This window comes from Lacerta agilis, chromosome 12, assembly GCF_009819535.1.
Source record: "Lacerta agilis isolate rLacAgi1 chromosome 12, rLacAgi1.pri, whole genome shotgun sequence".
In the NCBI taxonomy this organism is placed as follows: Eukaryota; Metazoa; Chordata; class Lepidosauria; order Squamata; family Lacertidae; genus Lacerta; species Lacerta agilis.
The window spans coordinates 20,626,719-20,650,540 of record NC_046323.1 but is presented as its reverse complement, the minus strand read 5'-3'; the positions used below and the strand labels follow the sequence as shown (position 1 = coordinate 20,650,540).

At 41.7% G+C, this 23,822-nt stretch overlaps 1 protein-coding gene across 5 annotated transcripts in view; it reads left to right on the top strand.

Annotated features, from left to right (window-relative positions):
* Positions 1-20,065, top strand: part of CREB5 (cAMP responsive element binding protein 5) — a 260,433-nt gene extending 240,368 nt beyond the window's left edge. For 4 of the 5 annotated variants that reach the window (XM_033165528.1, XM_033165527.1, XM_033165530.1 and 1 more), the window contains 4 exons: positions 7,373-7,693; positions 13,284-13,511; positions 16,291-16,399; positions 19,702-20,065. In XM_033165528.1, coding sequence (XP_033021419.1) covers positions 7,373-7,693; positions 13,284-13,511; positions 16,291-16,399; positions 19,702-19,865 — 822 coding nt within the window. In that variant the 3' untranslated portion in view covers positions 19,866-20,065. Of the gene's footprint in view, positions 1-7,372; positions 7,694-13,283; positions 13,512-16,290; positions 16,404-19,701 lie in introns of all 5 variants that reach the window. The other variant, XM_033165529.1, reaches the window with a different exon arrangement.
* Positions 20,066-23,822: the final 3,757 nt, after the last annotated feature.

Here is a 23,822-nt window from a genome sequence, read left to right as displayed (position 1 = left end):
GCACCATAATTCAAAAGCATCAATTCTTCAGCAATCAGCCTTCTTGATGGTCCAGCTCTCACTATCAGTACTATAGTCTATAGTATAGTACTGATAGGGGAATTTTCCGCAAAAAAGGGAGGGTTGACAGCTATGTATCTGTCCTGAACAAAGACTGCAAAAGGGTTGACCTAGGCTCCGTCAGCACCTGTACGTACCTCACATTTGCAGTTTTCCCCATTCAGTTTTGTTAAATTTGGGCTTGTCCTTCATTCACTGTCTTTGGGCTACTAGCCGTATCCCAGCACTATCCTCCTTTCTTTCAGGATTGTGGTCCTGTTCTTTAGCAGCAAGAAAGGATGAAAGATCTAGACTCATTAAGATCCATACGATCTTCACCATTAAGTTGAGTGGCATGCGGCCTACACCAACAAATTATTTTATTTCGTTTTCTTCACAACATGTTGCAATGGGTGCAAAATCCACTTATTTTCTTATTCCACCCCCCCCCCCCACCCTGCACAGTTCGAAAGAGGTGAAGCTACTAAGGGAAGCCCAGCAACTTTTAATAAAATGAGGCTTCTAATAAGACAACAAATTGGGTGTGTTTGTAGATATTACCGCTGAAAAACCGTGCCAGCCAGTTAATGGCGTCCATTTTGTTACTGCGAGGTATGCCCATTAAAGAAGGAGACTCTCTGGTCTTATAGGGTTTACAAGCTTCCATCTCCACTCACAGCACTGAATGACACATTAATTTCCCCCAGTGTGAGTATGGTTTATGCTTGGACTGGGTGAATGATGCCTACTTGATAGAATCCTGCCAATTTTGGTCAGAAATTCCACCCACATCGTGTTGCATTGCGGACTGAGCAACACCCCACCCATAGAACCAAATCCTTAACATCCAGATCGGCCCAGCAGTTCAGGTCATTGTTCCAACTGCTGTAAGTCTCAGTGTTGGAGAACAGAAGGGGCACAAGCCTGGGACTAATTACAAAGATTAGCAAATTAGCATTGTCTAAACTAAGACATAGACCTTGATGTGGATTTTTGGAACAGCCGTCCCCCTCTTGAAATCATTAGGCGTTTTCTGTTCAGAAAAGAATGCAGTTCCTTACATGTCATCATCATAAACAGCTCTATCCATTTCTGAAATGTCATCGTTAAGTATCTTCAGTTCTGTTGCTGGATAGAGATGAATTATATTCAGCTTATTTTTTTTTACGAATCTTGAGTGGAATTCTGGTTTACAAAAAGCAGCTTTGTCTTGTCTGCCTCTAAAGGGTTTGGTGGAGAAGCACGGGATAAGATTTGTTCCTGTTCTTCTTCTGTATCTCATGACATTCATCTTAAAAGGCAATGAAATATAATTGTATTTCTTTATTTCTTTATTTACCTATCGAAACGTTCCTTTCCATAGAAAATATCCACATGGTAGCTAGTGCTCATTACATGATTTTTTTTTAAGTCCCAAACACACAGCATGATCCAAATGTCAAAAATCAGCAGCAGTCCATCAAAACATTGGATAATAGCAGTAAATAAATATAAATCTACACCTGCACATTCCCAAAGCTTGATGGAATAGCACTGCATTAGCAAGCCACCTAAAAAAATTATGGCGGAATGTGAGGTGCATGTGCTTCAGTTCAATCCTGTTAGGGCCACCACTGACACAAGCCTATTACTTTATATAGAATCATAAGAGTTGGAAGAGACCCTGAGGATCATCTAGTCCAACCCCCTGCAATTGCAGCTGTACCTTATGGGGAATCGAACCTGCAGCCCTGGCATTATCAACACCATGCTCTAACCAACATCAGACCATGCATTTATTATTATTTGTTCCATAAAACCCATACACGGTGGCTTAATTGTAGAAAACCTCGAGGGAAATTCACAGCCGTACTTTAAAAGTTACAAAAGTTAAACTACTAAAAGAGTTTAATTTAAATGTATCAGTAGTCTTCTACATCCTAGCTTGCCCTTGTAACCTTCCTGCACATGCAACTGTTTTTGTAATGCAATTTCAAGTTTCTTTGTCGTGGATTATCTAGCTAAAACCTGGGGGCAGAAGATGTTGCATGTTTTCATTATACATAACCCACCCTGGGACTCCGTGGTAGAGGGTGGGCAATAGATGTCTATAAATACATATATTTATTTAGTTGTGCATGTGAGGAAATATCAGTGGGCTTGGAGGACCCCAAGGTTGATTTAAGTGCATTTTTTTTCTTTAAAAACAAAACAAAACCCAAAACCCTTACATGGAGGACCTCTAAAAACAGTTCAGTGAGGTTTGAGTATGTTCTGTGCCTTCCAGATACAGCCTGGCCGTTGCCAGGGGGTGGGCGGAAATGTGTAGATGGGAAGCTGGAATGGAGTATCATGGAAAAGGGCATTGCTGCCTAGAACAGTAAAGAAGAAGACTTTGCACTGCAGATCCCACTTGGAATATTATGAATTAGAATCTAAGTAGCGCTTGGCAATATCTAAGACATTTTGTCCACATGATTCCAGTAATGCTGGCTAAAGCACGTAAGATAATTTGATATTGCAGTGGCCACGTTGCAATGTTACTCTATTTTGCAAAGCTTTCATTTTTTTAAAAAAAGGTCTTAAGAGCCTATTCTTAAAGGCAGGAGAATAAAAATGTTTCCTCAAATAGAAGAATAAAAATGTCTCCTCAAATACTTCTCATTCGTGGCAAGAGCATGGTGTGTAGCCGTGTGTGTGTCTGATAAATGTTCTGCAGGGGCTGTGTAACACTCCTGTCAATGCAGAGCTGACCTAAGCATGAAGTTAAAGAGGGGCTGGGCAGTTGCTGTTGTTGCTATGGGATAAGATGAGGTAGATAGCTGGTCTCTTACCAGAATTTGGATCCAGGGCAGCTGGCCCACCCTCCCATTGGGAAAAGTGAACAAGGAGCTTGTAAAGTACAGAGACCACATACAAGTGACCCCTATTGACGGAAACCAGCTGCACGTCAAGCTTCTCCCTGCCTCTCTTGATTTGCAATCTCAAATAAATAGACGTGGCTGAAGGGTCCGTGGAAAGAAAACAGAATAATGTATTCTACTGAGAATCAAATTCACAGCTTTTATAGTTGTGTGTGTGTGTGTGTGTGTGTGTGTGTGTGTGTGCATTTGAAGCTGGGTGTTCCCTCACACATTAAGGTCTTTTTCAACCCTGACACTTTGGGGAAAGGGGAAGAGAGTTTGGGGAGTGTGCAGTTTATAATGGCAAATGGTGCAGTTCACCATCAAAGTAGGATCATTTGGACAAACAGTGCGTGGGCACATCTACAGACTAATAGTCACCATTTATAAAAGTTCTGGCAAATAGGGGTTTGTGGGAGTTTTATATTTGGGCAGAATAAACACTCTTTAATATAACGTTACTGGCCTTTTACCAAAATAATGGTAGTTATCCAACCCTTTTTATGCCACAGATTTGGCTTTGAAAAATAATTCCTTGCTTGAAAATGACTTAGATTGGTGTATTTTTCTATATCTTCCCTTGGTGAGTTTCGTCAGCTACTACCACCAGCTATTTTGTATTCTTTTTTTAAAAAAAATTAGCCTAGTTGAAGAGATCCTCTGTTTCAGTGTACAGTACGTACAGCAAAGAACGCGGGCAGCAGAGCTGGGTGCATTTCTGTTTTGGTAATGGAGGTAAGGATGAATTAGAATTCCTTGATAAGTTGCTTGTTTTGCTTTTTGAGTGGCTGCAGTGCTTCTGTTTTTCAGTAAGTTAATTGGGGACAGATAACCTAATTTATGGCACAGTTGTCCAAAGTAAAGATACCAGATCTATAAAACAAGTGGGGGTTTTTTGTTTTTTGTTTTGTTTTTTTGGCTGAGAGAGTTTTTGCACATCATCATCATGGCCAGGTTGACCAACCTGTGTGTCCAAATCGGATTCCCCGTGTAATGGGGGAAAGGAGGGATATTTAAACATGGCAAAACTCAATAAGCCAGTCCTATTGACTTAAATAGAGACTAGCTTAACTAGGTCGGTCAGTTCTGGTTTAACCAAAAGTAACTCCGTTCCAGGGAGATCACCACCGCAGTGCCTGAAGAACCCTTCAGATGGAAATGAGTCTGTTCATGCTGGCCTCTGTATATGCTGTGTGAAATATAGTACATTTAAATACAGGGGGCAAGAACCTGAAGCCACCCAGATGTTATTGTTTGACTCCCAGCTGCAACCAGCTCCAGCCACCATAGCCAAGTCAGGATTGGTGCGCATACTAGTGCAACAACATCTGGAGGGCCACAGTTCCTCATCCCTGTTTAAATGGATGAAAACTCAATATTGTATTGCTTGTGTTGGATTCCTGAGTTACATATACTGAGGAACTTAAGGTTACTAAAGTATTGGTGTCTGCCACCCTCCATATTTTCTTCTTTATTTGTTGTTGTTTTTTTCTGAACATGAGGGGTGGGTGCAGCAATCTTGAGTGGTTGGAATGTTGAATTTGGTCTGTTCACCAACAAAAGCTTTCCTGATCCTGGGCCAATAGCAGCCTTACCTCCTCTGCATCTGCACTGCCACCTGATATCTCCCCTCCATGTCTCTCTTTTGCAAATAACATTAAGTTGCAAGCCCTCTTAAAGAGAAACGTATGGCCGTGTTCTGCGGATCACTGTGTGAATAAGGGTTGTGCAGCAGTAGCCGAAGTCAAGAAGGGATCTGGGGGAAGACTCTCTCTTTCCCAGAAAATTCCTAACAAGTGGAGAAAAACGTTTCTCTGAAATAAGTGGTTGTTTGGCAGATGCCGTGCTGTTTTTGGATGGTTATTAGGCGAAAATGTGAGATACGCAAAGCGGATAAGGGGAATCTCAGTGTTGAAAATGAATGCAGGCTTTTGAACTTTGAACAGTACTTTATAGCAGAAGAAGAAGCTAAAGTTTATTTTAAGAATTGAGTTCTGCCTGTGTTACTTTATCAACACTTGTATCACATATTTTGTGCTATTCTGGCTGCAACCCAGTGGCCTGCCTGCATGTGGTGAATTCTTCACATTTAAAATCTGGTATGGAGGAATTCTGTCATCCGGTGTGTACGGCAAAACTGAATGAAATGGATATCTGAAATCTGTTGATCACACGTACTGAAACAAAACAATCCTATTCCTGGAAAGAGATCGCTTTATGCTGTGTTGAGTTCAAAACAGGAGATTGGTAGCATTGTAGCCTTTTCATTACTACGGAAATTGATTATTCCACAATAAGTTAAGTGAAATCAGAACTGCTGCACCCAGGCAGGTTGACATATTTCACCTATATTAAAAGCTGAAGAATTATCCCTAAGGTAAAATAAAAGATGAGGACCGCTTAGATTACAATGTGCATTTAATGTTTGATTGCTCCAGCAAATATTTCAATATTCTCACCATTGTTTTTTTCCTTAATGCCAGCAATTAACCTTTTAGTCCAATGGAAACAGTTGCTGTTTTATTTCAGTGTGGCTGATAACTTGTTACATTCCAGGCTCTAGGTTCTGAAACAGAAAAAGCACATCCCATTGTTCAGTCTCTGGCATTGTCAGACAAAAGCCACACCAGACATTTGAAGGAAACGGGATGAGTGATTTGTGCTTCCTTCATCCCCACATTTCCGAACTTTTTTCCAAATAGGAGGAGATATGCGTGTCGACAGGGACAAACCTCAAAAGGAGAACCTAGAAATACTGGGTTTTAAAACAAATTTCATATGGGAGCATTCCAAATTACCTAATGCATCAGAGGCCATTAAAAACCAATAAAACAGACAAACAAACAAATCAACACTCAATTTAAAACATGAGGTTTTCATGTAAGCACATCATGCCATTAAAATGTGTGTGTGTGTTGTGTTCCCAATGGAACCTCAGCATGAAGAATTAGGCAAAAGTAAGAGCACAATATCACTAAAATATAAAAGAAAGAAACCTAGTGGGTTTTCTAAAAAGCTTTGGATGTGTTGAATCCTTGTTTAAATAGCATTTTGAATTTTTTCTTCCTCTTTTTACAAATCAGGTGTGGGTGTGTGGGTGTGTGTAGATGAACGGTGACTTTTATTATTCAATACCAGGCCTAGTTGGTGCATATTTTTATTGTAATCATATACTAATTGATATTTATAGAACAGTGGCATTTTAAGAGCCTTTAAAAAGATTATTGATTTTTCTTGTAAGTGCTGTTGTGCCTCTGCTGTTTGAATTGTTATTCCAAGACACCTTGAAATAAATAATAGTTTTATTTTAAAGAACAGTATATGAAATATCACAAACAAATACCTCTTGTGTTTCATCTGCTTGCAGAAAGAGCCCTTAACTTACTGAAGGGATATTTCCAACCTAGCGGAAGAGCACATTTTGAGAAAAAAATGTCTCCAAATCTGGAAAAGTTCTTCTGTTAGCACAGCCTTCAGCAAGTCCTTTTTATGACCCACAGCGGTTGATATGCTGCTGTTTGTCTCTTCTGATTTGCCATGTTTCTAATAATGTAACACAGATTTCACCAGCCTGGTGCCCTCCAGGTGGCAACCGTGACTCTCCTCAACCCTGGGTGGCACCAGTGGGAACTGTAGTCCAAAACTTCTGGAGGGCACCAAGCTTACTCTCTGGGTGGCGCAATGGGTCAATGCATCTGGCTGTTAACCAGAAGGTTGGTGGTTCGAGCCTACCCAGGGACAGCTGTGGGCAGGATTCCTGCATCACAGAAGGTTAAACTAGATGACTCTTGGGGCCCCTTCCAATTCTACAATTCTATGACTGAAGGCTGTTATAACCAAGCTCTGTTGTGGTGCTGTAAGGCCCACCATCTGCCACCGGCACTCATTTTTACCTCAGCTCACAGTTCCTTGGATTCAAATCTATGTTTACACTCAGGTTCCACTGAGCACTCTTTAACAAAACAATTCCTAAATCACCATATGGTTACATTAAATGGCTGTGTTTTAAATGTGAGAATATTGTATTGAATTATATATATTTTTTATTCCATTTTCAGCATCCTATTCTCAAAACACTTGAGGAATAATTTGGTGTTAATCAGTTAATTTTTCTAGCACTTTTTTGAGTTCCTCCACTGCTTTTTGGTGTAATTTTAGTTCTGCTTCCCTCAGGAATATTCACATTTTCCCCTTCAAATGAGATTCTGACAGGGCTACAGTGTGTTTAATTGTGGCTGCATTTTTGTCAGTTAACAAAACCGGCAACAGTTGCGACAGATCTTAGCCACGCATAATTTTTTGGGATAGTTTTCTTATGGTTTTAATTGTTGCATTTTGTCACGTTGCTTTGAGACCTTTCTTTTGTAGACAGCGGCCAACAAATGCAAAGAACGAATATGATGTCTCCTCTCCAGTGGACTGACTTTATAAACAAACTTTTTTTGTTGCAGAGGTTGAAGGCAGCACTGACTCATCATCCTGCAGGGATGTCAAATGGAAATATGAACAGCATGGGCCATATGATGGAGATGATGAGCTCCCGACAGGACCAGACAGCCCACCACCATATGCACACACATGCGCATCAACACCAGACGCTTCCACCTCCTCATCACCCATATCCACACCAGCACCAGCACCCAGCACACCACCCTCAAACGCATCACCAGCAGAACCACCCACACCACCACTCTCATGCTCACCTTCATGCGCACCCGGCGCATCATCAGACCTCGCCACATCCACCCCTGCACACAGGCGGGCAAGCACAGGTAGAACTTCCTCAAAATATATTCTGTGATATAAATTCGGGTTTAAAATCAAATGTTCACATTGTCTTTTATGTTGATTTTGGTTTTCTCAAGCTCTTTCTGTGCTCATTGGCAGGGCCGGATTTAGGTTTGATGAGGCCCTAAGCTACTGAAGGTATTGGGGCCCTTTATATGTCCAGCTGCCCTTTGTCAACAACAAATTGTCGCTGTTTTTTGTGTTGAATATATGCTGTATGGAAATTTATGTACCTAATAGGTATCTAAAGCCATTTGCACATGTTGCCATGCAACCAATCCATGCAGAATGTAGGCACCCTATATATAGAAAGGAGCAAACCAGTGATATTTTAGGGAGCAGGCTAGCAGGCGGGGCCCATTACTTACATCATAGGAGCAAAACACTGTTGCTGTATGTAGCTTTTATTTTATTTCTTTTTTATCTTATATTTTGGAAATGTGCATCCAGGTTTTATTCCTTTAATTTTGGGGGGGGGGCCCCAAGGGAGTGGGGCCCTAAGCTATAGCTTGTTTAGCTTATACGTAAATCCGGCACTGCTCATTGGCACCTTCTCTTTATATCAAGGTCTATTTTTAAAAAAAAAAAAACTGCATCAAGGTGGACATTGTACTTCAGGAATCTGTCCCGAAAACCTAAAATGGGTTATGTTGGGGTGGAAGTTCAAACACGTTTGCCACCTTCCCAGAAGCTTGAATCAAATTTTCAGGTTAAAGAAGTCTATGGTTATGAATATATCTCAAGGCAGGCAGGTCCACACTTGATGCCACAGGACCCATTGCTGTGAGTTACAGCTGTACATGGAGTATTTCATGTGTTTGCTGCCATACACCAGCTGCAGAAGTGTCTGTCGCACGAGGTTTTCAGCTGTTCAAGTGCATTACTGCAAAATGTCTTGAAATAACTAGCCTTTCATGTGTGTTTTGGGGCAACATTTGACCACGTAGGTGCCATGGTTTGTTTGTTTTATATACCATAGCAACCTACATGTCATTACTATAAAAATTTAATGGATGTTACGGAGAATCAGTCATATAGGAAAACAACATATATATTTTTACTGTTGAGGGTGTGGTTGTTTTTTTTCAATCTCAGTGGGATAAAATTCACCAGGTTAATGCAATACCCAGAGCAAAACTGAAACCAAGCTGAATATGAGATTAAACATTAAAGTTAGATGTGAAACAATTGAGGAAGTTGGCATGAAGCTTTATTGTCTAGAATGCCATCAAGATTTAAACACAGCAGAGACCAAAGCTGATTATAATTGTTATTTACTTACCCTTCATCCTAGAAGTCCCTGGGCAGATTCCAACAATCTAAAATACAACATTAAAAACCATTTAAAACAACCTGTAATCCATGTGTGTGTGTGTATGTCTTGGGTCTCAAAGGTGAAATTATACATTCTGTACATCAGTCAGTCAATTTTATCGTATGTAGCCAAAGGGCTTTACCATGGACGACAGAAAATTTCTTTCATCTAAAATCATATAACGTAACCTGTAGCAGTTAATATAAAGGAAATTTACAACATTAAAATTTAAGATTGGAGTGCATTCACATAGCTGGAACAGAGCTTCCTGGCTACCTGGTGTGTAATGTACAGATGTTTATCTGCTAGGAGTTCAACTATCACTTCCTGTGCGGATCGACCCAGAAGCCAATTAAGAATTGGTGATATAAATTTTCGCCTCGGTGTTGTATACAGGGGGCAAATCTCCCCTCTAAATATGCTGAGGGCATCTGCTGGAATCTTAGTTCTACAAAGGCCCTGCATAGTTGTGGGAAGGTCAGAGTCTCAAGGTAATGGGGCCTTGAGTGATTGGTCTTAATTTGGGGGTACCAAGTAGAGTAACGGGCGGCAATGATGGATTGGCATCCTGATCAAAAATCCAATTTCTAAGATCACGTGGGCTAAAAAAAAAATACACATAAGTTACAGGATAGTGACAAATGATGCCAAGGTGAAAAGTTGTGGGACTCTAGAATGATAATAAGTAATACCAGAGAAAGAAGAAAATGAAATCATTAAGAGATGGATCTGAATTTCTCATTGCTTGGAATGTGATGTTTGACCCACTAGAAGTTTGAAGGAAGCATATATACAAGATGGACACTAACTAACAAAAGAAGCAGTGCACAAAAAAATGAGATGGGCATAGCCAATTGTCATTTGTGATTTAAAATATATATACGTTGGCCCTTAAGTAGAGACTCTTGTGTATGAAAAGAGATGGTAGTGAAGGAATACTACCAGCTTTGACAGTATTGATCTACACTTTCAGAGAGGAACAATTGAGATACCTGGAATCAGTTCTTCCATTCCTCAGAAGAGGTACTCAACAATGCAACACCCAACAGCACTAAGAGTTTGTACATGCGGTCCTGAAAAAAACTGCATGTGCAGCCCTCAACTAGATACAGGGCTTTTCCACCCACCCTGCGCCACACTCTTTGCACACATGGAACTTGGATCAGGAAAGGCAATCCATGCACACACAGGCCCTCTTGCTATATGCAGATTGCCTTTGCCAGGTTATAGCAGTTATGCGGAAGTTCACCTTGCACCCATGAATTAAATTCCATTTCCGTGGTGTTTAATTCCATGTGTATGTATTTAGGATTGGTGCCTTGGGAGAAGCAGTTACAGTCCTTCAACTGCCCATTCAGAAATAATTGTTACCAAACTCCAAGTTAATTACACCTTCCTTCTAAACAAATGAAGATTTAATATTTGCACGTGGAAGGATGAAACAACAGATAACGGCTGCTGCCAAAACTCACAAAGAGCAGAGTAGTCTCACGGGCGTTAGTAGAAATTGTTCAATTTCTGTAGGACATGTAAAAGAGGTATTTGTTCAAAAAACATTGTGCAGTGCTGCTCGGAGGATGGGTGGAGATTTTAAGATCTATAGGTCAGGTAGTTCCCTGGACAACAGAACAGTTTGAATTCCTCATGGGAACACAAAAGCAATGACACTTTTTGAAGAGGGCATTGACTGGGATAAAAGATGGTTTGAGTGAGTAATAAACATAAGGTTATTGCTTTCAAAATCCATCTATAATTCCCCTCAGTATTGGCCTCTTTGGGGGGTCAGACTGCTTCAGCAGACACATTAATCTTATGGTACACTTTACTAATTATTAACCAACTCTTTCTATTGAACCAAATACTTAAGTTTCAAGGTTCATGTCAAAACCAATGCATGATCTGAATTGCTAGGAGCTACGCTCCCCTTTTGCCATAACTTTGATTATTTTATGCCATGCCCCTGTATTAAATTTCAAAGTTTTCAACAGCCCTGTGGAACCTAATGAATTATGGGGTTGCTAAAATGAATGGCTAAAAATATAGCAGTAGGGTTATAAACAATTCGAGAGACATACAGGATCAGGGATCAAGGCAAAGCCCAGCCAATTTAGCAGTTCCCTTTCTGTTCTGCTCTGTGCCTGCTTGGCCTAATTCAGATATTTCACACATGTTTGATTTTAATACTGAAATTTCTTTCAGATGAATTTCCAGTCAGAAGAACTTTGAGACACCAAGGCTGTAATTTCCTGGACACAGCCAGTATTCAGCCCTTGCAAACAGCGTCTGGGTGAAAATCACTGAAATGTCCGGGAAAATCACTAAAAAAAATCTCAAAAACTTTGCGCCCACCCCCCATAAAAGGCCAACCCTACATTACACCTTGCCCCAAAAATGTGTTTTTGGGGAGGGGAATTGCAGCATGAAATCATGCGAGATCATAACGCCCAAAATGGCTGCCCTTCTCTTGAGTAAAAAATAGGTAGGTGGTTTCCTGGGTTTTGCCTTCAAGGTCTTGGAGGGTATGCTTCCAGCATATGCCAAACTTTGGACAGAACCACTCTGGCCACATTTTCTGCATGTTGTGTAAGTTGGTCTACCTTTTCCTGCATATACAGTGAGGTACAAGAGCCCTGTTTTTACCAGGGTTTGCCCCATCCTGTCAACTAGGAATATTCAGGCAAAAGAGGAACAAGAGGCTGAAAAGGAACACATTTTCACTCAAGTAAAACAACATTAAAGGAGTGGAAAGGGCTGTTGTGTATAAGAGAACCAACCTGAGAAGTAGAAACAGAATTTACAGCTTGAATTAAAAAGGGAGAAGGCAGAAAGGCTTGTGCAAAGATGTTCGTGTCCTGCAATGTAAACAACAAACCTTTGATGGCTCAGAAGGTGTTGCTTGTGGCTTTTGATGTTAGGCTGACAGTTTAAAAGAGACCTTTGAGGCCTTTGCATTTCAGGTGTGTTGCTGTAGAGGCAACATACATATCCCTGCTGGAAGGGGCATCTGGCATTACTCAACATAAACTTCTCAAGCCAAGATGGGGGTGATAGACACTGAGGACCAATTCACAGAATCTAGCAAGAGGGCTAAAATGTGAGATGGATGGCATGGGGCCTGAGCTTGGGCACACAATGGTAATTTCATTATGAAAGCAGTGATTTCCTTACTCATGGTCAAACAACTTGGATTTGCTACACATGCTGCCATTTGACTTTTACTATTTGGAAACCAACCAGCAGCTGAAAGTTGTTGTGGTGTCACTGTAAATTTTTTGAGTCTAGGCACATTCACAAACTCAGATGGCAAAAATGTTTGGCGCAGCCTGTGTTAGCAATCCTTTCCCGACACTCCGGAAGGTTTTGCAGGGATCGCTTACTTGAAAGGATCATGTCGTGCTGGTGCAAAGCTAGGAAGCCAACAAAGCTAGCTCACTGGCCTAGAATTGTCCTCCCTGGTGTAGCACCCATGAACGGGTCGAGATGGAAAGCATTTCCAATATGAAATCCATCATGTGTCTTATGAGGTGTTCCAGTTCCTCACGGAACTGTCACATTAATGGTTCTGAAAACTTAAATTTCTTTTTAGTTCCCATAAACACATCAGTGAATCACCTCAGTTTCCCCAAGAAAATGGAAAAGGGGGATAATAGGACACCCCTTAATTGCCCACTTGGTTCAAAGCCTGCTTCCATCTTAAGATTTATTTATTTCTCATAAATCCAAAGCACAGCAAATTAATGGGTCGTTACCTCAGGATAACTATCTGTGTAAACAAGACATGCAGTGCAAAGGAAAATGCACGTCTTTAAATTAGGAAAAAAATTAAGGGTCCCAAGGCTCCTTCTGTTTTGTGATTAATGCAAGTCACTGGTGTGATTTAGATGTTTCACATTTGAACTGGCTGGCTTTTTTTTTAACTGTTCTTGAAATGAAATGAAACATTTTTTTTTAATACGATGGAGCAAAATAAAATAAAATAAAACATCCTCTCTGCTGCAATTCAAAAAGGCCATTTTCCAAAACATCTTCCTGGTCCATGCAGGCTGTTAGTTGAAGAGTAATTTAAGGGCATCTGGTGGAGTCTTTGAACTTCTGCCACTCTCATATCTTGCCAAAATGTCTGTATTCAAAGAACATATCCCGGTTGTATTTTTTTTTATGATTACAGTTGATCTTTATTATTATTATTATTCCACAGTCAGCTATGGTGTCATCCCCTTACTGGCTACTTAATTAAGATCAGTTATGTTTCTCATTAGGTATCAGCAGCAGCCCAACAGATGCAGCCCACACAGACAATACAGCCGCCTCAGCCCACTGGGGGGCGCCGAAGGAGAGTGGTGGACGAAGACCCAGATGAGAGGCGGCGGAAATTTCTGGAACGAAACCGAGCAGCTGCCACACGCTGCAGACAGAAGAGGAAGGTCTGGGTGATGTCACTGGAAAAGAAAGCAGAAGAACTCACCCAGACAAACATGCAACTTCAGGTGCGGGCTGCTGTCTAGGACCTGCCTAGGGCACAGAGAGGCACTGTTCGCATCTTGGGTCACTGCTGCACCAGCAAGACCTTCTTGACTTAAACTGGTGCTGCTACACTTTAGGCTACTAGTGCAAACACAGAGAATCTGAACAATATCTTTCTATCTGTCTCTGTATCTAACTAACTAACTAACTACACACGCACACATGCACACTGTTGTTGTTGTTCAGTCGTTCAGTCGTGTCCGACTCTTCGTGACCCCATGGACCAGAGCACGCCAGGCACGCCTATCCTTCACTTCCTCCCACAGTTTGGCCAAACTCATGTTAGTAGCTTCAAGAACACTGTCCAACCATCTCATCCTCTGTCGTCCCCTTCTCCTTGTGCCCTCCATCTTTCCCAACATCAGGGTCTTTTCCAGGGAGTCTTCTCTTCTCATGAGGTGGCCAAAGTACTGGAGCCTCAACTTCAGGATCTGTCCTTCTAGTGAGCACTCAGGGCCGATTTCCTTGAGAATGGATAGGTTTGATCTTCTTGTAGTCCATGGGACTCTCAAGAGTCTCCTCCAGCACCATAATTCAAAAGCATCAATTCTTCGGCGATCAGCCTTCTTGATGGTCCAGCTCTCACTTCCGTACATTACTACTGGGAAAACAATAGCTTTAACTATACGCACACACACACATATAAATATTAACCAGGAAGAGTGTCAAGATTTGGAAGCCGGCTCACATATAAAGACATTCTGAGCAAACAGCATGAAACAACACCTTTGGTTCATTGCATCTTTGTTCAGGTATGGAATGGATGTTTAAAGACAGTAAGTAATAGATGAGGTGATGTGCAGAGAGATAGGAAGCCTTTCTCATCTAGCCTTGGCCATTCTCCTTCTTACTACCAGACAGCAAAAGGGAATGAATGATCTTCACCCTCCATTTTAAGTACAGAGCCATGGTCTGAAGTAGACTAAACTCTGCACTGATCATTTTTCTCACCGCAAACAGTGACATCTTAAGACAACCTTGTGTACTAATAGCAAATTCATTCGCAGGATGCCAATCCTTATGTAGCCAAAATGGCACCGCCCACATACAAGAGAGGGAATCAGGAAGATTGGGTAAACCCAGAAGGATGGGGGGACGACGACTGTAAGGTGGGCCGGGAATACCAAAAGAGTTCATTGAGGACTGCGTGCAATCTTGGAAGTTGGACGTGCCCGTTCTATATTGTCCCAGTTCCACTGTAGTACAATGTAATCTAGACAATGTAATCTGCACATTGTAACCAATGTGCTGCAGCTCAGTATGAAAGAGAAAAGAGAAAAATTCATAGATTTCCCTTCGTTACAGGATTTCTTACTAAGGAAGATGAATTTGATAGTCAGAAATGTTCTTCTGTGAAGCAGAAAATCTGTTAAATTTATTGACACCAATTGGAATCAGTGCATATCGAATGGCAGTAGTTTGGTGACAAGCCTAACCTTTTATATAAGATAAAAACTGGTCGTTTCTACCAAATTAATATGATTTCCTGCTTGCAAAAGTGATGAGTGAATTAAAATTCAACTGTAAGCATGTATTTAATGCTACATCATATGTAGGCATGTGCAAGCTAGAGACAAGCACGTCCGATTCGCAACAGTCTTTTCTGAATTGGATGAATATAGTCTGTATGGATTACGGGGATGATTTTCGTCACAGCAGTCGTTTCTGTGCCTTGTTTCCATCTCTGATTCATTCCATCTGACCTTGCTAGCCTAGCCAGTACTGCAGAAGAGATAATTTTTCAGGCAGGCCAATAGAGTCATTGTAGTTCTCTTTTTAAAACTGTTACGAGTTTAAGTTTTGATAACATTTTTGCTCCTTGAATGGAAGAACCCCTTCTGTGAACACAATTCTTCTTCTGTAAACAGAAGCTTCTTCCATTTCCAGAGCAAAACACGAGGCTCCAATCCATTTATTTGTAGCTAAAGTCTTTTGTAATATTGGGCCTCATTTTCAAAGGATATTTGTCCCAATCCTGAGCTGCTTGTATACTGTAAGATGCACACAGAGCTCATTTACTGTACATGAGAGGGACAGAAAGGGAGTGTTGTGTATACATGAGAGCCTATTTATTTATTTATTTATTTATCCATTCGTTTATTCATTTACTGCATTTAGATCTCACCCTTTCCCCAAAGAGCTTGATGTGTGTGTACATGTGTTTTCCCCCCTCTTCATTTAATCCCCACAACAAACCTGTGAGGTAGGTTAGGCTGAGGGAATGGCCTAAGATCACACCCAATGAGCTTCATGGCCAAGTGAGGATTCAAACTCTGGCTTCTCTAACCACTACACCATGCTACATTCGTCAGAATTGTGTTGGTGTTTTTTTTTAAGGTTTCTTCATTGTCAATCCATTGCTAAATATGTAGAATTTACCAGTAATTTAATGTTGTTTTTTAAATGGACACAGAGAAGCAATCTGATACTGGGATCCTAAAGCACAACCCTAATGAACAGCAGAGGTGCCTCATTTGCTGTGGTTGTCGTGCTCTAGAGCAATAATCCTATTAAGTCTGATTTTTTAAAAAATATATATGAAATGACAGATACACAGTAGACTTTAAGGCATATGTCAGGATATGGATTTGTCCCAGTATATCTGCAATGAAAAAATAATTGCATGAAGATTCAAGCTGTATGCAAGCCTACTATATTTATTACAACGAAAAGCATGCAAAGTTGTCTCCTCTTAAGATGTATACATTTAGTGAAGTAAAAAAATCTCTTATCTCCTTCCAGAATGAGGTTTCCATGTTGAAAAACGAGGTAGCACAGCTGAAACAGTTATTGTTAACACACAAAGACTGTCCAATAACAGCCATGCAGAAAGAATCGCAGGGATACCTAAGTAAGTAGGTAACATATTTGTATTATCATAGGTTAAGTACTAATGATGCGTTTCTTTTTTGACCTAACCTCTCCATTTCTAAACAGTCTCCTTCAACCATCTTTAGGAATGGCGTGAAGTTAGCTTGGAGGGAAATCACCTGCGGTGAAGCATACTAGCAACCAGTGCTTAAAATGGCCTGGTTTGGACGCAATGTTAAACCGAGGTTGAATAGCTGGGAGCAACAAACCGCAAACCCAAAGTTCGTGTGTTGCTGTGAAGCCAAACTACGAGGCCATGTTCCTATGTAACAGCAAGTCGAGGCTTGTTCTTTGTTGCTCCCAGCGCAGAACGCGAAAGGAGCAAAGTTGGGACTTTTGAGCACTTCTTGTTTGCATTAAATCAAACTGAAATATAAAGTATGGTTTAACATTATATGCAAGCTGGACTGGTGTCACAGTTCGGAGCAGCCTCGGTACTAAAACATACATGGTAGAGGCATCTCAAAGACCTCAGAATGCCCAGTAATGCATAGCCCTGTTGTTCTGATTCTGGGCATTGCACCTTCCATATACAATCCTATATCTAAACAAAATAAAAAATTCTTTCCAGTAGCACCTTAGAGACCAACTAAGTTTGTTCTTGGTATGAGCTTTCGTGTGCATGCACACTTCTTCAGATATCTGAAGACGTATCTCAAGAAGTGTGCATGCACACGAAAGCTCATACCAAGAACAAACTTACCATATATACTTGAGTATAAGCCTAGTTTTTCAGCACATTTTTTGTGCTGAAAAAGCTGCCCTCGGCTTATACTCGAGTGAGGCGGGTGGTGGGGGTGGCGAGAAAGAAGCCCGTTCTCTCTGCTCGTGCTGCCACCCGCTCTCCCCAGTCAACCATTCCTTAAGAAGTGTACAAGAACGGCGGTTCTTTACTCTCCCCAGGCAGCTTGTTCCATTCCTGAACTGCTCGCATAAATGCAAACTTGGCAAAGGAAGAAGAGGAAGGAGCAGCCCAAAGGGTTGCTTTCGGGCTGCTCGTTCCTCCTCCTCCTCCACAGCGGCAAAGGTGAACCGGCTTATACTCGAGTCAATAAGCTTTCCCAGGTTTTTGTAGGGAAATTAGGTGCCTCGGTTTATATTCGGGTCGGCTTATACTCGGGTATATACGGTAGTTGGTCTCTAAGGTGCTACTGGAAAGAATTTTTTATTTTGTTTTGACTATGGCAGACCAACATGGCTACCCACCTGTAACTAATCCTATATCTGTCTGTTCAGAAGTAAGCCCCAATGCACTTGGGAGAAAGTGGATATAGGATTGCAGTCTAAACCATAATCTTACTTCTATTTTATTTATTTGCTTTCTTGTTTAATCTATTGGCTGTCATTCAGTTCAAGTCTTCAAGGGTAGGGTACAATTTAGAATGATAAACACAGTTTAAAAAATACTATATAGGACATTGAAAGTACAGGAACAGCTAGAGATGCAAGAAAAAAGATTTTGAGACTGGGGGGGGGGAAGCATCAAAGATGGCGCCAGTTTACATGGCAAAGCTGTACTACTTCATGCTGCACCAGAAGGCTTACATAGTTGGAATAGCCCTCCAAAAATGAAAGAGAAAAGCCACCTCAAACGCTTCTTGCTTCTTGCATGGTTTTATTAATTTCTTTGCTTGTCTGTATGCTAGCCCCTACCTGATGTGGTACCGCTTGTAAGAAAAACATAGCCTCAGTTGTGCACCTAGCAATATGAATTATGAGCACAACAAACCTGCATTTGCAAACATGGATGTCATACTGAGCTGTGCTGCCAGTTGGGTGTGTATATGGCGGCAAACCTAGGTTTGTTGCTATATGATGTGCCCCTAAACGCGTCAGGCCCCAAATACCTGAAAGAGTGCTTCCTTCCTTACACCACCTCTCAGGTACTAAGGTTGGTGAAAAGAGCCCTCTTGGTTATCCCACGGCCCTCTGAAGCGATGGCAGCCTGAAACGGGGCATTCTCTGTGGCGACCCCTAAGTTGTGGAACTCCCCACTGGGGTGTGTCTGGCACCTTCATTGTACAGATTTGGGTGAATGCTGAGGATACACCTGTTTGCCTTGGCTTTTGGTACCCAAGACATATATTTTTAGGACCCACCTTATTTTTGTAATTTGAAGTTGTTCTTAACATGTGTTTTAATATTCTTGCTGTGTTTTAATTGTTGGGACCTTCGTGGGATGGGCAGGTAATAAACAGTAATAATGCCGCTGCTGCTCCTACTACTCAGTGCTGCTCCAGCTCATTACTTCTCTTCACCTGGGGAGTGAGGATCTCTTTTACTTCCCCAGAGACAACAGCATCCATAATTTCCTAGGGCCAGAGAAGGCTCCAGAACCAGCCCTACCATTAGGCAAAGCCAGAAGTTAGGCAGACACGGGCTGGATCTACACTGATCTGGAAAACGCTATTGAGAAGCGTAGAATAGCTCTCAATGCAATTTTACATTGACGACAGATCACTGCTCTACAGCTCTCTCTAGTGTCACATTTTTATAACGCATTTTTAATGTTTTAATTGACCACTGCAGATTAGTCCACGGTGAGGTGCTAGTGGACAGAGTTTTGTGTACCACACAACTTTGCACTTTGTGGAAGTAAGATTCAGCTGCTGACTGAACCGGGGAGGGAATGCCATCTTGTCCTTCTGCCTAAGCTGCATAATGCCTCAGGGAGCAATGCCTTCCCGCAATACTCATACTTCCAGATTCCCATGTATCTTTGGGGGGTTCAAGGAATCTGGGACTAGCACTGCCTTCCTTTCCCAGCTTCACCTCGTTCAGAGCCCCATTAAAGTGCTTGGAAAGGAGACAAGGCAGCCTGGAGAGGAGAGGCCACGTACTCAGTATTTTGCTGGAGCAGCTCTGACTTCATGAAGATGATACGTCAGTACATGCAAGTAGCACGGTGATGATTTACTGTGGACACTGAGGGATCATTATATAAATTTCCAGTGCAATCCTACAGTTGTCTACTTGGAAGTCCCAGTGAGTTCAGTGGGTCTTACTCCTGTGTGAGTGAGTAGAGGATTGCAGCCTCAAAATGCTTAAGGCTTAAGACAGATATGTACTTTCTAATCATAAACTAAATAAATAAATGTCCTAATCTGAATATCTGGATTCTGGATTTCCTCTAGTTAGATGTTTTGTGCCATTTACACTCTGTTGCCTGTTTAGCAGCACTGTAATATTCAGCAAAAAGCGGGGCAAATGGAAGGGTAGTGGAGGAGAAAGTGAGTTTCCTCTACCCATGTCGACTTGAGCCTTCATTTGTTCCTTTCTCAGGTCCTGAAAGCAGTCCTCCTTCAAGTCCAGTCCCTGCCTGCTCCCAGCAACAAGTCATCCAGCATAACACCATCACAACTTCGTCAACGGTTAGCGACGTCGTCGGAAGCTCCACCCTCAGTCAGCTCACAAGCCACAGAACAGATATGAACCCGATCCTTTAAAACCTATCGGTCAGGAACTGCTATGAAAAAGTGATAGGAAAATATCAGATTTCCTTTCTGGTTTAAAGGCATTTCCCCCCCAAAAAAGTTATCTCAGATCTGGAGGACTCTTCAGCCCCCAAAAAGACTATGAGTTCCAATTTTATAGTTTATAAAATGTCTTTTATACTTAGTAATAATAAAGGGAGTTATGCAATGACTATGCTATCAGCTTGGGAAATGCTTTGGTGCTTTCACCAGTTTTTCTGGTACCAGTTGTTTGTTTGTATTCCTTGTTTGTTTGTTTGTTACGTTTAAACCAAACTGTTCCTGTACATAATGATGTTCCTTCTCACCAAGTTGTTACAGCGGAAACGTGTTTAAGGGCCAGTTGTTAGCCAAAACAAGGCTTCAGAAGCATTAAGCAGCCATACACTGGCAACTAGGCATAATTGGACTATAAATACACGAAGAAGCCTGGTTGACAGCATAATACGTTGTTTCTTCTTTCTTTCTTTCTTTCTTTCTTTCTTTCTTTCTTTCTTTCTTTCTTTCTTTCTTTCCTATAGCACCAGGCTCTAAAACACATCCGTAGCCTTGCATATCCATTTTCTGTTTCAAAAATGTTTCCGTACTTTATACATAGTTATTTGCTCAAAGAAGCAAATTATGGCAATGCGCCCAAGTGGTCCTGCTCTCCATCTCGTCTCCCTTTGTCCAAGCTGTTTATCATCTGTAATTCTCCATGCATAGAATTTCACTTGGGATTTCAGTGTGTTGTGGCACCAAGTTTCAGTCTTACAGAATGTTTGGCTCTCTTCCCCCCTCCCCCTTTTATTTTGGTAAAATCTGGTTTCCTTAGCCTGCTTGTTTCCGGATGAATGTTTGAAAACATGCGGGTGGTCTGTGTAATGCTCCAAGGGATAGAAATCTTGACCCTCTCTGGCCATTCTGTCACTTTCTTAACATTCTCTCATCCAGAAGCCCAAAGCCTCTAGCCTACCACCACGATGCCATTGAAATGACTTTTGAGCTTCCACTGTGTCCTTCCCTCTGCACCTTCCGTTTCTATTTACAACCCATATAGCTATTGTCCTCCTTTTTAAACATCTTCATTGTGCTTAATACTAACTCTGCAATCCTATACATACTCAACTCAGAAGTAAATCTTGTTGAGTTCAGTGGGGCGTTCTCTCAGGCAAGTGGGTATAGGATCGCAGACTAAAGTTCTCATTCCTATTTCTTGCTACTTGCACAATTTTCTGTCAGTATTCAAGAAACCGTAATGCCTCCAGGCCCACCAGCCATTTACCCAGAAACAGCTGCTTGGTCACTGTTTTCAATAGCCACTTATCCACAGCTGCACTGGCTTTTGCTTTGTAAAAAAAAAAAAAGAGAGAGGGGGGGAGGAACCCTCCTCATACATTTTATGATCCTGATTTAGTGTTTTTAATAAATAGTAAAAGTTAAAAGCAGTTTAACCACAGGTGAAGTCTGCTTGTAAGTCATCAGTGCTAGGGAAACTCTTGTAAGATTTTTGTTGTAAAAATTCATGGCATAAGAGGAGGGCAGATCTCATTATGTCAGTTGCAGTTTTCTGTTGCGTTGCCAGTCAATAAGGAGCAAAACATATGCCCAAATCCAGGAAACTGGGCGTAGGGATGGGGGAAGGGTTTTGTGTAACTCAGATTCCAAAGCAGAGTCACTGGATCTGATCCGGGTGGATCATGACACGGATTGGATCAATGGTCCACTTCAGAATCTGCAGTCTGGCAGATTCCTATACAAGGCATTCCAAGGGGGTGTGCTGCCTCCATCCCCTCCCCTAAAAAAAAACAAAAAACATTTTAAACTTCTAGAATAGGGCATCAAAGCCCAAGGGACTAGTGCTCAGAGCTCTCGCCCCACCACAATGGCAACATTTTGAGTGTGCATATAGAGCAAGTCCCCTGGTTGTGACGGCAGGGGCAGTTTTAGGGAACTGCGACCGGTGTGGCAGCACTGGGTGCCATGCTGTTGGTGACACCACAACAATACCGTAGAACAGAGTGTGATAGGCGGGGGTGCTGAATTTTAGCGTCACACAAGTCACTGCTGAGATTTGAGAGCCCAAAGTCCACTTGGTGTTCCGATGGTCTAGAGGGAAACAGTATGGGAAAAGCACAGTTGTCAACTGTTAGATTCAGTATACGGCAGCTTCCCATGTTCTTAACAAGACTTACTTCCAAGTAAATATGCCTAGGATTACCATGTAAGATTCTTGTTTTCTTATACACATGAATCCCAATTCGTTTACCTAGTGGATGGGAAATTATTCTTGCCATGAATTGCTTTTTCTTAGAAACACATAAGCAGCTGAACCCCCAATGAGAGCTGCATCGCCATATTTCCTTGGGCTAGAGTGGATTTCCTTAAGCCAAGGAACTGCCTTAAACTGTTGAAAAGTCTTTAGATCTTCTACACATAGGCCAGATTCACACACAATGAAGATTTCCTCTTTGGTGCATAATGATCTGTAAGCCTTGCACTTACACACTCCCATGTCACCTCCCCTCCTTTTGCATATGTCAGAGCTGATCAAAGCATTTGATTGCAGTTTTAAAGTAACCACACTTCCCCATGACATCTGAACTCAGGAAACTGTGCCTGAACTATAATTAGTATGGGTTACAAACAAATCAAACTGCGGTTTCGAATTCTGGTTTGTTCTCAAACCGTGGGCTGAGATCCAAACTAACAGGAGCAGACGTCTGGCTCATGCACTGAGGCTTCTTCATCTTCTCCTACAGCTCCCCCCAACCCCGGTGCCCCCAAAATCTGCTCTGAAGGGTTGAGGAACTTTGGACAGCAGATTTTGGGGGGTGCATGGAGGAATGGAGAGGGAGAAGACAAGCCAGAAGTTCAATTGAGCAAGTGGATTTCCACTGGATGCCACCCATAGTTTAAGCAAACCACAGTACCCCCGAGTTCAGACATCACAGCAGAACTGTGGTTAGTTCAAAATCAAAAGCAGGTACTTTCAGTTTCCTCCTGGTGTATGTTAGTGAAGGTAAATGGTAGGGCATGATCCTGAGGTTCATCTATACATGTAATGGGAAACCATGGTTTCCCAGTATGTCTGGACCAAGCTACAGAATACGAATCTCATCATTTTGAATAGCATTACTAAATATATTTAAAATGCCTCTATAGTATTTCAAATACATTTTGTTCTGAGGCCGACATTAGAGATGTATACTGTGTATACAAAATACATGAGGAGTTTAAAAAGAAAAGGATAAATAGGTGTTATTTTCAAACAGGTAAGAATCGGTTGCTGAAACGGCTAGAGAAATTGACTGCTTGATTTCTAGCAGCTCCCTAGGGCAGAATCAAGATCCCATGCTCCCCCCGTGATGTTGCAAATGATGCTTCGTATCCTATTGTAGAGACCTTTATGGTGAGCTCACACTAATCCTTGTGTGATCATACGTACTCTTCATTCTACAACTAACTAGACTCAGGTGCATCAAAACAAACTCATCACGTTATGCTCGTAATTACAAGTCTATCGAAAAAGATAAGTGTGCCGTTCTTCGTTTCCAGGCTTCGGATAACTCTGACCTATCTTCTCTTTCTTATAGGTAACCTTGTTTCATAGTATCACACCCACAACCCCTCACATTCACATGAGGCAGTGAAGGCCACCTTCTCCTCTCTTTATTTTAACTGTTCTACAACTGGAAGCCGATACATTTATTTCCCTGTCCCCTGACTTTGTATTGCAATACTTCTCTGGTGATATCAGTGCCTCGGCCATTTCTCTGAGCATTGACAAAATGGGGGGGGGGATAATTATGTCTGCATACGACTGTTGAACTTGGTTCTTACTGCTTTCTGTGGGTGCTTCCACATGGCAGGTTATTGTGAACTCAGCGTTGCTCAGGCATGCACGTTTTGCATCCGCACAACGTTGTCCACAACCACCTGCCGTACCAC